The 14,487-nt window shown below is 39.2% G+C and overlaps 1 protein-coding gene across 3 annotated transcripts in view; it reads left to right on the plus strand.

Annotated features, from left to right (window-relative positions):
* Nucleotides 1-6,939, plus strand: part of PDZRN4 (PDZ domain containing ring finger 4) — a 244,198-nt gene extending 237,259 nt beyond the window's left edge. For all 3 annotated transcript variants that reach the window (XM_040551286.1, XM_040551295.1, XM_040551304.1), the window contains one exon: nucleotides 4,766-6,939. In XM_040551286.1, coding sequence (XP_040407220.1) covers nucleotides 4,766-6,292 — 1,527 coding nt within the window. In that variant the 3' untranslated portion in view covers nucleotides 6,293-6,939. The remainder of the gene's footprint in view (nucleotides 1-4,765) is intronic.
* Nucleotides 6,940-14,487: the final 7,548 nt, after the last annotated feature.

Genomic DNA, 14,487 nt, shown 5'->3' on the forward strand with positions numbered 1-14,487 from the left:
GGCCATGGAGATTTTGCTCCAACACCAGGCTTAATTTTTGTGAACCAGGACACAGTCCTCTGGCTTCATAATTGTTTGTGATCATGAATATTGTGAGCTGCAGGAATGAATGCACATCATAGCAGACTGTCCTTACGAATATGAGTATTTTTTACCGAATGCCATTTTAACGTGTAGTACAAGCTGTCACAGAAAAACGTGGTACAGTTTATAATGAAGAATAGTATAGAATTAAGTAGACAGTCGTGTCTTCTCTGTGTTTTTGAGCCACTCTATGGAATTTAATCAAGAATTGTATCTTCTCCATATAGAATAGTCCAATAAACCTAGAGGAAAGATGTAATTCTCCATTTCTTATAACTCATTGTATTCCTTCCCCATCAGAATACCGTGGCCCATTGTGCAGCACTGATAACTTTTACAAGAATACCATAGATATGCCATACAGAAATTCTTATCAGTATCATGGAATATATCAAAACCTATTAAGAAAAGAAAGAATTGTGTAGAGTAATTCATTGTAGTTCATTCAAAGCTGTAATGCAGTAAAAATATCTGGGGGAAATTCCTTTTTGAGGCCTGTTTCAAAAGAACAGCATTGTTTGCAGAAGAGCATTTTCCCTTCTAATGCACCACTGAAATCAATCCCAGTCTTCCCCAGTGACAGGGGTGTCTCATGGTTAGCCTCCCACTGGCAATTCCGCTCATTGTGGTCAGCCTCCCTTTCACTGTCAGAGGCTGACTGGGGAGCCCAGCAGCTAGATTTATTAAAACCCTTGACTGAATCTCACTGCTTTCAAACTTTAGTAGCAGCCTGGGTTTTGAGTCCCAGTATACATCCTAAGTTGAAAATGAGAATAAAACAGTGCTTGAATTCCTGTAAGATTAGCCATTTTATAGGCATGAATGCTTGCTGGAGCTGAAATGCAGAATCTTTTGAGGTTCATTTATTGCTTGATTGTACGCACCGCCAGGTTCGCGTTCTCATTATCTGAGTTCTCACTGCAAAGATGAGGCCTAAGGAGCCCTTTGGTATTTCAAACAGAAATAATTGTAGCAGAGATTGACAATGTACATTTAAAAACAAACACTTTGTTTGGAATAGATAATAGATAACATTGACAAAAGCAGTGCATTGATAATTGGAGACCATCTCTTGTTTTTCAAAAGGGACTTAACCTGATATTAAACTTGCTAGTTTTCAAAATAAAATTAAAATAATTTCATGGTGTAAAAGACTGCTCAGTCTGAACATGTTCAGGGGCCCTGGCAAAGATGACAAATCCAGAAAAGAAAAGCCAGGGACTACCTTACTTGAGTCAGAGTGGATTTTTTTAGATGTATCTCAAAAACATACAGAAAATAAATATCTGTATTACTTTCAGTTTTCTTAATTGAACTATTTGCACATATCCACATCCTGGGAAAGTATTTAACTTACTTTGGATGTCTGCTTTAGATTGAGAAGAATCTGACTGTACAGACATTTGTTTCTTCATGACAGAGTGGAGAACCCCAGGTGACTACCTGACATTCAGGTGTCTGTACTATAGACACTTTTGATCAGCTCAGTCCCACCCATTTGATTTCTTTGAGACTGGAAAGACAGATTTTGCTTTGATTACATCTTGTGTGTGCATTAATTATGGATAGTAGATGGCAGTGTCTTATGTTCACTCTGTCTAGAGCACGTGGAATTTGAAGAAGCAAAATTTAAATTGTTGATAAGTGGTGAGGAGAACAAAAGACACTAATTCTCAAAGTGTTGATTCTGTGGGCCCAAACTGTAAAGTCTGTTTCAAACACTGTGCAAACAGATGCATTAAAGGATTTTTCAGATGTGCCCAGACATGCTTTGCTGGTGTGGTGCCACAATGGAGACAGCAAAGAAAGCTCTAGTAGCATCATGTGGCTCAGCTTTTGGAAGCTATGTAATTGTGCACACAGAGTATGTATAAGCCACCCTGTTTAGGGGGTAACATTTGTTTAGTCAATTGAATGCAAGTTGTGCTATGTTGCTTCCCCTCAGGGTCAGCAAGTGGATAATAGCCCTCCTCCTTCACAAGGGTAGATGGAGCCCTACATTTGGGGCAGGCACCCAAATCGCTAGCCGTTCTGCAGCAAGGTTGTCCCGGGGTCTGAAGGAGCTGTTGTCCCTCGTGTCAGTTGTTAAACATTTTCCAGAGCAGTGAGAATCATGGATGACACTGTGCTGTCTCCAGAGTGCAGTGTAGATGACCCAGACTGGAGTCACTTCTCTGCTGAAAAATCTGGGGACAGCAGAGGTGAATACAAACTGGAGCAGTTCCAAAGCAGGTGAGAGATGGGACCAGAATAGCTTACGTAGCAGCACTCACCTGGAAGAGGTAAATGAGAAAAATATGAAATTAAACCCAAATCTCTGGCATTCCTGGTGAATGCTCTAGCCACTTACCTGGTTGGGTTGCTCTTCTTCTGGTTACCCTTGGTTTTCTTGAAGAATTCTGTAGACATTGAATTTTTTCTCCCTGCAAAATATGAAATTTTGTCGCTCTAAAAAAAAAAAACAGCTGATGCATGAAGACAGTATATTCCCACCACTTCTCCAGATACTCATAAAAATGAAACCAAATTGTTGCAGCCACTTTGGAAAAATATACAAGCCTTAATAAAACAAAACAAAACAAAACAAAACAAAAATAAAATAAAATAGAATAAAATAGAATAGAATAGAATAGAATAGAATAGAATAGAATAAAATAAAATAAAATAAAATAACAAACCCTTCCAATATACTTTATGCTATCTCACAGCAATGCATAAGTTGAAGAAATAAGGAGTAGGTAAATGATAGTTATAGAACAATTCTGCCATAGTTATTTAGAGTGTTATTGGTACTACTCTTCATATTCCTTCCTCCTGTAACAACAAGATACCTTTGCTTTTTAGTGGCTAAATAGAAAGATCTAAGAGAATCTCAGATAGGAAAAATATGTACCAGTGAATTTTACAAACTTGCAGAATTTTCATGACATTTTGTCCCTTACAGTTTCAAACTCTAGTTTCCAGAAATTTCTGACCCTACAACATCAAGAAACATTGAACCTTTATACAATCCCTTGAATAACTCTGAACACATTCCATCCCATGATGTTTAAAATTCAAGGGGGAAATTTCTCCCCCATTTGCAAAGAGACAGTAATTGACACATTGCAGGTGTGGCTACCAAAGGTGCATGAGAATTAAACAGTTATCATGCATTTTGTTATCAGCTGTGTGCGCAAAAGGATGAGTACAAAATGTGTGCTACTATTCTAAAGAGAAGTTTTCCTTTGCAAGTCTTGTCTGAGAAAACATTGTTAAAATATCCTTTCAGAGATTTTTAACTGGTCTGTCACAAACACTGGAGTCTCTGGATACTGTGTTTCTTTCAAGATTTATTTTATTCCACTATTACTTTGTATTTGAGGGCGGGGGTTATCTTTGTTTTTCTGAGACTAGGCCATTATTTTTTCTTGCATTTGAAGAAAGGAAACCAGCTGAAGGGTGTGTGATCATGGAGTGCACATGAAGAGGGGAAAAGGAGGAGATAGGAGACACATTTCATCCTGTTTTACTGTCTGTCAAAGAAGAGAAAAAGGGAATTATGACAGTAGCCTCTTTGAGTTTGTTCCCTTTCATTGGGTGCACTGTACCTTTTTTCTCTTGATTATTACTACCATTATACACAATTATGCAATTATACCTCCTAAAAGAGAAAAAGCATTTGGTTGATACTATGTGCACTTAGATATTTGGCGAACAGGCCATATAAATTGCACTCTGTATGATTGCGCTGTAAGGGGAGTAGGGGGAAATTCTTTTCACATCCAGTTTGAAAAATAAAAAGCATGTGTCTCTTCAGAGAGACATTATCTCACATTCTTTGAATATAAAAGAATATAAATAGGTTAGGTACAAAGAGTGGGGTGTGAATTAAAAAACAACAGCCTAAAAGCTTGACATTAGGCCCATGGCAAGCACTCAGTGTTGTTCTACACTTAATGGTAAAAGGCTGTTTTTATTTCTATGGAATATAAACTCCAACTAGTGAATAGAAATGGTCTCCAGAGATGTGAGAGAGGTCTACTTGAGCAAAATCCTGGAATTCAAAACGAATAGTCTTTCAGAAAAAGATTACTGAAAGCAAGAAATGTGAGAGAGGGCCATGGAGGGTGTAGCGGAACAGGCTGGCCCTCTGCAGGCTTCAACCGCCCCCCCCCCATCTCCATGGATCACACAGAGTCCACTGGTTAAAAAAAAAAAAAGTCCCATTGATGAAAGTAGTCTTTTTATACCCTCTTAGATTGCACCAGTCATTGTTTGATTGGTTTGATGCTCTATTTTTTTGAAGTGATACCAGCACTGAAGCTTTTTCCCAAGTTTGAGAAGATTTCAACTCCACCAGTCTCTGGCCATAATCCAGAATCAAAAACAGTGCACCATCTGGTGATCATTATCTTTAAGCACTGAGAAGAGATGGCTTAGCTAGAGAGGGAAATATTTCTTTCCAGACTTTAGAAGATATGTGACTAGTGCTGTAATTCATCTGCTTCACTCAGTATGGCCACCACAGCATGACTCTCAGAAATGTTTAAAAGCCATGAGCAGTAGGACTGCTGTCTAGTGATCTGTTTTAATTCAGCTTAAATAATATCCCAGCTGCTTAAGCAAAACAGAGCTGGAAAATATTCTCAAGTACTGTGATCTGTGTTTGATAATCCCTTTGGTTTGCTCCTTTGTTTAGCCAAAGAAACATGAGGAAGAGGATGGAACTACAGACACTGCAACCTCATCATCCAACAATCATGAAAAGGACAGTGGGGTGGGACCTACAGATGAAAGTTTGCGTAACGATGAGAGCTCGGAGCAAGAAAATGCACCTGAGGAGCAGAACAGCGCTACCCTGCAGTGCAAACAGGAGCTGGGTCACAGCCAGGATACATTAGGAAGTGTTGAGCTCCAGTGCAATGAAAGCTTTTTGTCAGGGGAATACGTTGAGTCTGATTTCATAGGGAACCCAGAGGAGGAATGTGAAAGGTTTCGACAGCTGCTGGAACTGAAGTGCAAGATTCGAAACCATGGGGAGTACGACCTGTATTACTCGAGCAGCACAATAGAGTGCAACAGAAGAGAGCAAGACGGAGTGGAGCATGAGCTACAACTGCTCAATGAGGAACTGAGGAACATTGAACTCGAATGTCAGAATATTATGCAAGCTCACCGACTCCAAAAGGTGAGGGATCAGTACGGAGACATTTGGGCTTTACATGATGAAGGGTTCAGGAATTACAACACCAGCATAGACGTGCAAAGAGGCAAACTGGATGACATCATGGAGCACCCTGAGAAGTCTGACAAGGACAGCTCCAGTGCCTACAACACGGCAGAAAGTTGCAGGAGCACTCCCTTGACCGTGGAGCGATCCCCTGACAACTCTCTTCAGCGGATGATCAGTATCACCAACAGGAAAAACCTGAGGAGCACAATTGTGGCTAATCAGTCATCCTCAGGACAAAGCAACAAGGAGACAACCTCAGCCAAAACCAAACCCACTGAACAAAACAGTGCTGCTGAAGACACTGTGCTGGCATCAGAAAGTGGCAAATTCACAGACCAAGAAAAGCAGAGCAGCGAGCACATTCCCTACCTGTCCCCATATCACAGCTCTTCTTACAGGTATGGGAATATACCTGCTCATGCAAAGCATTATCAAAGCTACATGCAGCTGATCCAGCAGAAGTCAGCTGTGGAGTACGCCCAAAGCCAACTCAGCCTGGTGAGCATGTGCAAAGACACACAGAAGTGTGCGGAGCCTAAGATGGAATGGAAAGTGAAAATAAGGAGCGATGGGACGAGATATATCACAAAGAGACCAGTTCGAGACAGAATCCTGAAGGAACGTGCCTTAAAAATTAAAGAGGAGCGCAGTGGAATGACGACAGATGATGATACAATGAGTGAGATGAAGATGGGTCGCTACTGGAGCAAAGAAGAGCGGAAGCAGCATTTGGTGCGAGCTAAGGAACAGAGGAGGCGACGGGAGTTCATGATGCGTAGCAGGCTGGAGTGTCTCAAGGAAAGTCCGCAGAGTGGCAGCGAGGGCAAAAAGGAAATTAACATTATTGAACTGAGTCACAAAAAGATGATGAAAAAGAGAAACAAGAAAATCTTGGACAACTGGATGACAATCCAAGAACTGATGACACATGGTGCTAAATCTCCAGACGGCACAAGAGTGCACAATGCCTTTTTATCAGTTACTACTGTATGAACGCAACTTCTTTCAGAGAGTATACTACCAGTTTAGGTAGAGTACGATTGCCTCGTTCAATGTGGCATTTTTATATATTTTGTGACTGTTTATAGTTTGACCTTTTTTGTAAGCAAAATTACCTGGTAATTTTTCATTTGTTTTTCATATAACGGTACCTTCTTTATCTGGCAGTCCTTCCTTATCCTGCAATATATTCATATTACTCATTTGTAGAAAAAAAAATGAAAAAGAAAAGCAAAACAAACAAAAAAAAAAGTGGAGAAACCAATTAATTTCTTAACCTAATACATATTCTGTAAGTTCAGATCTGGATTTATTTCTCTAGTTTTCTTTTTTCTACTTTAGTAACAATACAATACCAAAACAAAATGCTTTATACTGTATTCTTGGCTTAACAAATTGTTGAAGTTTTACATTGTAGATTGCATCTGTTTATAAATCATATGTCACATCTCGTCATATAGATAAGAATGACCTTTTCCAACAACACATTGTACAGTACATTTAATCTGTAAATTGCAATTGTATTTGTCCAAGTAAAGTGTAGGTGGGCAATTCTCCTGTGTTCTGTAGTAGCATTGGTCATGTAGCTAGGCAGTCTGTGATAATTGTGAAGATGAAAGAGAAATAAATTATTGCTTATCTTTAAGAAAAAAAAAGGTCAAGAGTTTGATTTCAATTGACCGTCTGCCTTTAAAGGATGATTTGTTTCACCATGCATGATTTTTACAGCATATAGAGATTTCAAAAACACAAGACATGATTCCATCATTCCATTGGCTAGTTCTTATGAATTAGCTTTGCTTTTTTTTTTTTTTTTTTCAGAATACGCAGGGGTGTGTGGCTCTCTCCTTTTCTTTCCTTTCCTTTCCTTTCCTTTCCTTTCCTTTCCTTTCCTTTCCTTTCCTTTTCTTTTCCTTTCCTTTCCTTTCTTTTCCTTTCTTTTCCTTTCTTTTTCTTACCTGCTATTATTAGTCGATTGAATGATTGATTGATACATTGCTGTGCTTTGTGCTGTCAGGTCATTACTGTGGGTCCTTTTTCTGACAAAGCTTGCTATTTATTCTACACATACAAAACATAACCAGAGCACATGGCTAACTTCGAGCCAAATCTCATGCATGAAAACTAGCGGTGGTTGTCACTGACGTTTTCATAGATGACAAGTTAAGAAAAAATAGAGAATGAAAAACATCTAAATTAGTTCAGGTTTTAATTTTGCTATTGAGGAGCATCCAGGTAGTTTGAAAGAGCCCCACGGGGAGCTAACTGGTGCTCAGGAGCAAGGGCAACTTGCTGTCTGAGTGCCCAATGGAGTCCTTGTCTCTTTTTGTGGCAGAGGCACCTAGGTTACCACTGGGGCATCTTCTTAGCTGCTGCTGCTGGCAGCCCAGTGAGTCATGGTAAACTGAAGTGGCTAGTCCTGGGCAGCCACTAGGGTTTTGAAGCCATTGTTCAATATCCCCATTTTTTTTAATCCCTGCCCCTGAGTCACAGGGGTTCTTAACTGATGGAAATGTTTTTGGTAACAGTATTAGGTGCTGAAGTCACTTGGCATCAGGTTTTAAAAGACATGCTTAAATATGCAGAAAGACAGATTATTTCAAAGTCCCTAATTCTGGAAAACAGTCATTTGTTTTTTAGCCACTTTTGGCACCAGTAAGCACTGGCAGCACTCTCTGCATCTCTAGGTACGTAAATACAATAAGAATGCTACTCCCTGAGTGCTTAGGAAAATTATGCCACTCACAGTTCACAATTTGATAATCAGAATATTTTCCATATCAGACTCAGGGAAGCACCATCCTACATCCTCTGCTAAAGATATAGCTGTTTGCACATAAAGAATACTTCAAATTTTTCTTATTAACTTAGGAAAAGGGTGGAATCCAACACCAGAAAGGATCATAGGGTGATAGAGTATAGCGTCAAGGGGCTTTCACCAGATTGTCCCTCCAACAAATCCAGTAAACTGTCTTTGACAAACCTAAGTCATCTAGAAAGATACACATCCTTCTGTTAGAGACATCAGTGCATGGAGATTTCACTCTTGTTGTGTTTCAGTGAACACAATTCTAAAAACAGGTCTCATTCCTAATCAGAATTCAACTGCCATCAGTTCCGGATAATAGCTATTGCTATGCCTTTCTTTTAAATACAGGATTTCTTTTCTCCCCATTATTAAATCATGACTCAGAACTCCTCTCAAACTAAATATTATGTTGCCCAAATTCAGAGAAAAATGAGAATCTTCAGAAAATTTAAAGTCATTATTTTCATCATTGAGAAATAAAATCAGGAAAATCCATGTCTAATTAGAGAAAAGACCTAGCTGGATGGGGATTTTAAGTAATAGAGAATAACTAGGGAAACAAACAATATTTGTAGAGATGATATATTAAGATGCTGTAAATGGAAATGCAAATCTGAGGAGACCTATTGAAAATTAGTAAGAGACAAAGTGAAGATTGAGAGGTGATACAGCAATATTTTATTCTGGGAGAAAAAAAAAAAAAAGGCAGTAAAATCATAGGGATTAAATTGACAGTTTAGATAACTGTATACGAGAGCAGCAAAACCGAAAGGATCTATATTGATATTAACTAATAAAACCATTAAAATAATAATATAAACAACAACACACACACACACCTTCCACCCCCAAAAAAGTCTTTGCCAGGCCATTGTCAGGGCTGGCCCAGTGCCCACCATAAAGCCAAGGTCCTGCTGTGCCCGTCCCTCCTGGTGGCATGCTGTGACACAGTTTCTAGCTCAGCACGCTGCCACTGCCTGCCAGAGCTGCCCCTCTTTTCCCTCCTTCTTCACCTGCTGGAATCAGCATGTCCCTGCCAAATCCTTCATCCGGCATTTTTCCATGTTTTTCTCTTCTCTGCTAGCCTGTAGCTATGGTTATTAAGTGACATTTCCTTTCTCCCCTATGCAGTCTTTGGGAGAAGTGTTGAGTTTTGCCCTGATGAAATGCCTCGATCCTTTCTCCTAAGGTGGAAAATAACCACGCGGCCCTAGAGCCGGGCTGGGCTGGTGATGCAGAGGGGCTGAGAGGCAGCCGAGGGGTTTGCTGCTTACAGCTGGTTCTCTGTGGGGTAGGACTCGGTGTTGCACTCCCTCATCCCAGCAGTTCTGTATCAGTGAAATCCAAGGCTGACATCCCACATGCTGTTTATCCCCATGTATACTTTTTTCCAAGTGTCATCCTTTCTTAATGAGGAAAATAACATTTTAGTACTGAGGCATGGTTAAAGAGAAGAAACAAAATACTTTTCATGTTGTCATAAATCTTTAAAGAAAAGTGGCTTATCTGTTATGAGAACAGATAAGCCACTGTTTTTATTTTTATTTTTTTAAGAAGGAACATAAGAAATAAAAATGCTTTCCAACTGGAACAAGACCAGCTCTTGCCTGATTGTTGCTTGCAGCTCTGGGATGAGGAGCAAAAGGCAGAAACAGGTGTGTTATCAAGGCCACATCACAGCTGGAGAAGGAGTTAATATCCCACTTATCCCTCCCCCAATGCTGGGACCCAGCTGGGACCAGCGGGAGGTAATTCTTCCTATGGAGCCAGCAAGATGACCATGTAAAAATAGTTATCTTGTGTCACTTGAAAACTGTACTGCCACCATAGGTAAGGTTAGAATTTGTGGATTCACTGCATCTTCCTCTCCAATGTAAGTATCCCTAAAGGGAAAATGGTATTTTTAGACAATGAACTAAACCACCTAAGTCAGGCTATTATGCTTTTTAAAAGAAAGAGACCGCCAACACTATCTGAATTGAATGGGAAGAGAGATGGAAACTAGTCTGTTTGATGCATTGCCCTGCTACGTGGCTCTCAGAAGAGATGATGCAGCAACGTTAGCATTATGCTTTCTAAACTTGTGGGGATTGAATTACTCATTAATATCATGATGTCTGACTTTTCTTAAAAAAAAAAAAAAAAGTTTTATATCCAAAACACATTTCTACAAATTATAGAACAGCATCCTTGGTGTGTGACATGCCTGGTTTGCTAAAATACCTCCTGGCTCAAGACTGGAGTTGTTTTTGTTTTATTTGGGCCCTTAACCTTTAAGCTGCTAATCACAAACATGTATGTGTTAAATGCTCTATTAATATCCATTTTATGGGCCTACTGCTTTTTTTCAGGGCATTAAATGCTCTTGAGAAGCCAGGATAAAATGAACATGCTGAGGAGTAGTGTTTGGCTAAAGCAAAACAGAGCAGCTGTCACAAACCTGGTCGTGGTGTGCTCTGAGAGAGGCAGGTTGGGTAACACCTGCTGGTGGAGAAAATACATTTACAGAGGGATCATGAGCAGGCTTTTTCTTTAAATGCCTTTGCTCTGAAGCACATTTCTTTGTTTAAAGAGGAGCATTCCTCTTGGATGCCTACTGCTGCATTTGTGAGGCTAAACACTTCACTTTTATTTACAGATAGCTGCAGCATGTGTAAGTTTTGCCCGGGTTTTCAGACGTCATTAATCTCTCCCAAATGTGAATTCCTACATGGACAGCTGACTGGTGTTGGATGGCACCTCTGAGACTAGGCACAACCTGGGAATTTGGGGTGTGGGTGGCAGGGCAGCCAGCCCAAGTATAGACCCTGGGCCCTCCCTGGGAGCCAGCAGGTTTCTGTCCTCCTGGGGAAAGGCTCTTTCTGTGAGAACCTTCAGCTACATGCAGCTTTGCCTCCTCCTGGAGATTAAGGAGCTTGACTTTCCTCACCCACATCATCGGGCTCTGAGACAGGGAAAAAGGGCATTTGGATGGCTGTGTGAAACACTGATACCAGTGAGATTAAGAAGTGGAATTACCCTGTTGTAAAGAGTGCTTAGATGGTGAAGACTACTTGAGAGTTTAAAAGTTACCCGTTCCTGAGATTCCCAAAGACCATGTGTAAGGATTCTTATTGTGCCTTGATAACAAAAGCTGTTTCGCCAGTGACCCACATTAGACAGATATTTAGAAATATATGTTTTTATTTATTTAATTAATTGTTTTACCAAGGAGATGAAGTAGCTCCAAAGAAGGGATTGTCTCATATACCATCTGTGTGGTAGCTGTGGGTTGAGCTACCAGGATGATATTAACTTCCAATACAAACTGTAAAGTAAGACTGATGGTTGAGTTACACCCAGATAGATGTGCTGCTTTTCACACTCACTAGACCATGGGAAGGGGCAGAGCATGGGACTGAGTCTTTATTAACTAATTAGTCTCACGCTGATGTTCCCTACTGAAAGTTCCTTTCTTCAGCAACAAAACAAAGATGTCCCATGAAACAGTCATCCCAAAAGCCAGAAGTGACAGTGCCATCCAGGATGTTTGGGGTGTCTCAGCACAACTTATTCTGGGATATACTCAGGAAAGAGGGGATGGGGGGGTGTCGGCAGTATTTCACAGAGAAAAGATGTATGGTTCAAGAACGGCATTCAAATCTGATGGATGCTCCCTCCCACTACAGACCACTACACGGTGTAGGTATGAACTTCTAACTTTATGTGTGTGTGTGCATTTGGATTTAAAATTTGTCTAAAATTTTAATTTCCTGGCACTGTAAACTCATGTTGCATTTTTAAGTCTTGTTCCTTTGCTCCTCTTTCCATCATTCCTTCTTAATTTCTTTCCTCTTTCTTCTAGAAACAGGACTTTTTTGAACTCGAAAGATAAATATTGGGGGCTTTCACTAAACAAAGGTGTTTTGTGGTTTTTTTTTGTTTGTTTGTCTGTTTTTTCTCATAGATCATCTTATCAGCACAAATGGAACCATTTGCCTTACTGTAACTGTCGGTTTCCATCTTTAGTCAGTTTTAGATTATTTGGTTCTGTACCCTTCCTATGCCACTTGAAGCTCATTCCGCTGAAGTGATGCAAATGTCTTTGCAGACATTTCTGTACAGAGTGCATTTTTTAAGCCTTGGAGGAAAGGAAGACCTTTTAAAATATATGCTCCCTTGTTTGTGAGACATACAGTAACATGCATAATGCATATTAACCCAAATGCTTTGATAATGGAGAGACTACAAAAGGTACATTGCATTAACCTATAGATGTATAAAGAAAGGAACATTTCACTTCCTTTTGAATTTTAAGGACCTCCATTGCCCCAGTCTCAATTTTAGAAGCCAGACATCAGTTGTATTCTTTTATATATTTTTAAACAATTCAGTCCCTGATTTTTCTGCTCTTAGACTGATGCTAAAACATGTCAATAGTAAGTCTGCTTTGGCATAGGAACAAAACAGTAGGCTTCAAATATTGCAACAATGTCCTGTGTTGGTCACTTACTGAGACTGATAGGCTTTTGGTCATCAAACCTCATAGCTTTATTTCTTTGTCTTACTTCATTTGAAAACAGCTATACTGCAATAAGCATTGGACAAGCTGTGACATTTGTTCTTGCAATACATTCCTCAAAGTGTTTAACTTATCGCTGAGTGCTAGGAGCAATCAAAGCTGATGTCTGGCTCCAGTGACAAAAAAATTGAAAGCACAGGGAATTTTAAGTGTGAAGTGAATATAGGAAACTCTCATCTTGACAGTGGATAAGAAGCCAAAAAAAAAAAAAATTAAAATTGCATGATGAAAGATGAAAAGGTTGAAGTCACTGTTTTGACTACTGGACCTTGCAGGAAAGATATTTGAAGAATGAATGAAATAGAAAGTTAAGCGGGTGAATATCACATAAAATTTACTACTGATTAAAATATTACTTTTTTGCACTTCAAAGGCAACCCTCTTATTTTCATAGGTTATTTAACCCCACTGGCAATCTCTGCAATGCATAAATATTTTTGATGGCATGCAAAGTGTCTTCTTAATGGTGTATAGATACTATATAGTGAGCAGATTGAACAGTATAAATATTCATGTCAGCAAAGATGCTGTCAAACTCCTGACTTGACATGATATCAAAAATTAAAATATAAAAAGGATATTCTGCTTTGTTGCCTCCTTTTTCTCTCCAGGTTTGGTACCTGGCTGCACGGTCAGGGTAAAGAAATGCCCCGGGAAGATTGTGTTTTGGTTCAGGTACAGGGAATTCAAATGAAAGCTCCTCAAACTAGACAGTTTAATTTACTTCTCTTAAGCTCTTTAATACCAAACTTATCAGTTCTCTCTGTTAGGCATTAACTTGTTAAATGAGTCTTAATTATACATAAGCAGATGGAGATTTGAATTAAAATTACCTTACACTCGAGTGGCTTTAGTTCATTATAACATATCTTCCTCTTAATCATTTAGGCAGTCTCATCATCTTTCATATAGAAAGTTATTAAAGTATTCCAATTTCCATATTTCTTCAAATACATCCACTATTAAATGGCACGTAATACACATTAGTTGGTGACTTATACCATGCAATAGTTAGTGAATTATTCATGTCAGTAACAGTTTTTATACTTTTATGTCATCTGTATCATTTTATTTTAAAGAGTTTATATTTACAGAATATCTTATATTTTACCTCACCTCTGTTCTCAGTGCAAGGTTGAATGCCTCACCATTTCTGCTGGTATGAAAATGAGTAACATCCCCTCTAATTTTTGCGCTCATGTTAACTGAGAAATGGAAGCAGATCTGAAATGGCTCCCACTCCCAAATGTGTGGATGTTTACTGGGAATTCTGGAGAGGTTTGGGAAGGAAATAAATTTTCTAAAGGAAAACACAGTTATTCTTGTTTTCTTTTATATTGTTTTAACACTATCATCACCTCTGGATTCTCTAGCACCAAGAAGATGCTCCTCAGGATTTGCCTGTCCTCCAAAATTAAAAGAAGGTTTTGCCTAAAAGAAAAAAAAATATATGTAAATATTTTGCAGGCTTCATTGGGCATTACCTCGCCTAGCTTTACTTAAGTGACCTCAAAGTTGAGATACTAATTAAAGTAGTCATCTAGATTAGGAATTTAAATTAGCTCTAGAAGTAGAAAAGAGACACCTGTAAAAGATGATCTCCCTCTTTAGGATGGCTGTCCTGTGGAGACAGCTGGTTCAGACTGAGCCTCTAACATTTGCATAGCCTTAACTGAAAAAAAATGTCTGTCTTAAAGTATGTAAATGTCCTTCAAAAATGGGATGGACAACAGGTAACTGGGAATGCAAAACTTTTTCTCTTCTTTTATGGACTCTTGAATGCATATGCTGAGATCCATGCATCTCTTTTAGACAGAG

This window comes from Cygnus olor, chromosome 1 (assembly GCF_009769625.2).
Source record: "Cygnus olor isolate bCygOlo1 chromosome 1, bCygOlo1.pri.v2, whole genome shotgun sequence".
Taxonomy (NCBI): Eukaryota; Metazoa; Chordata; class Aves; order Anseriformes; family Anatidae; genus Cygnus; species Cygnus olor.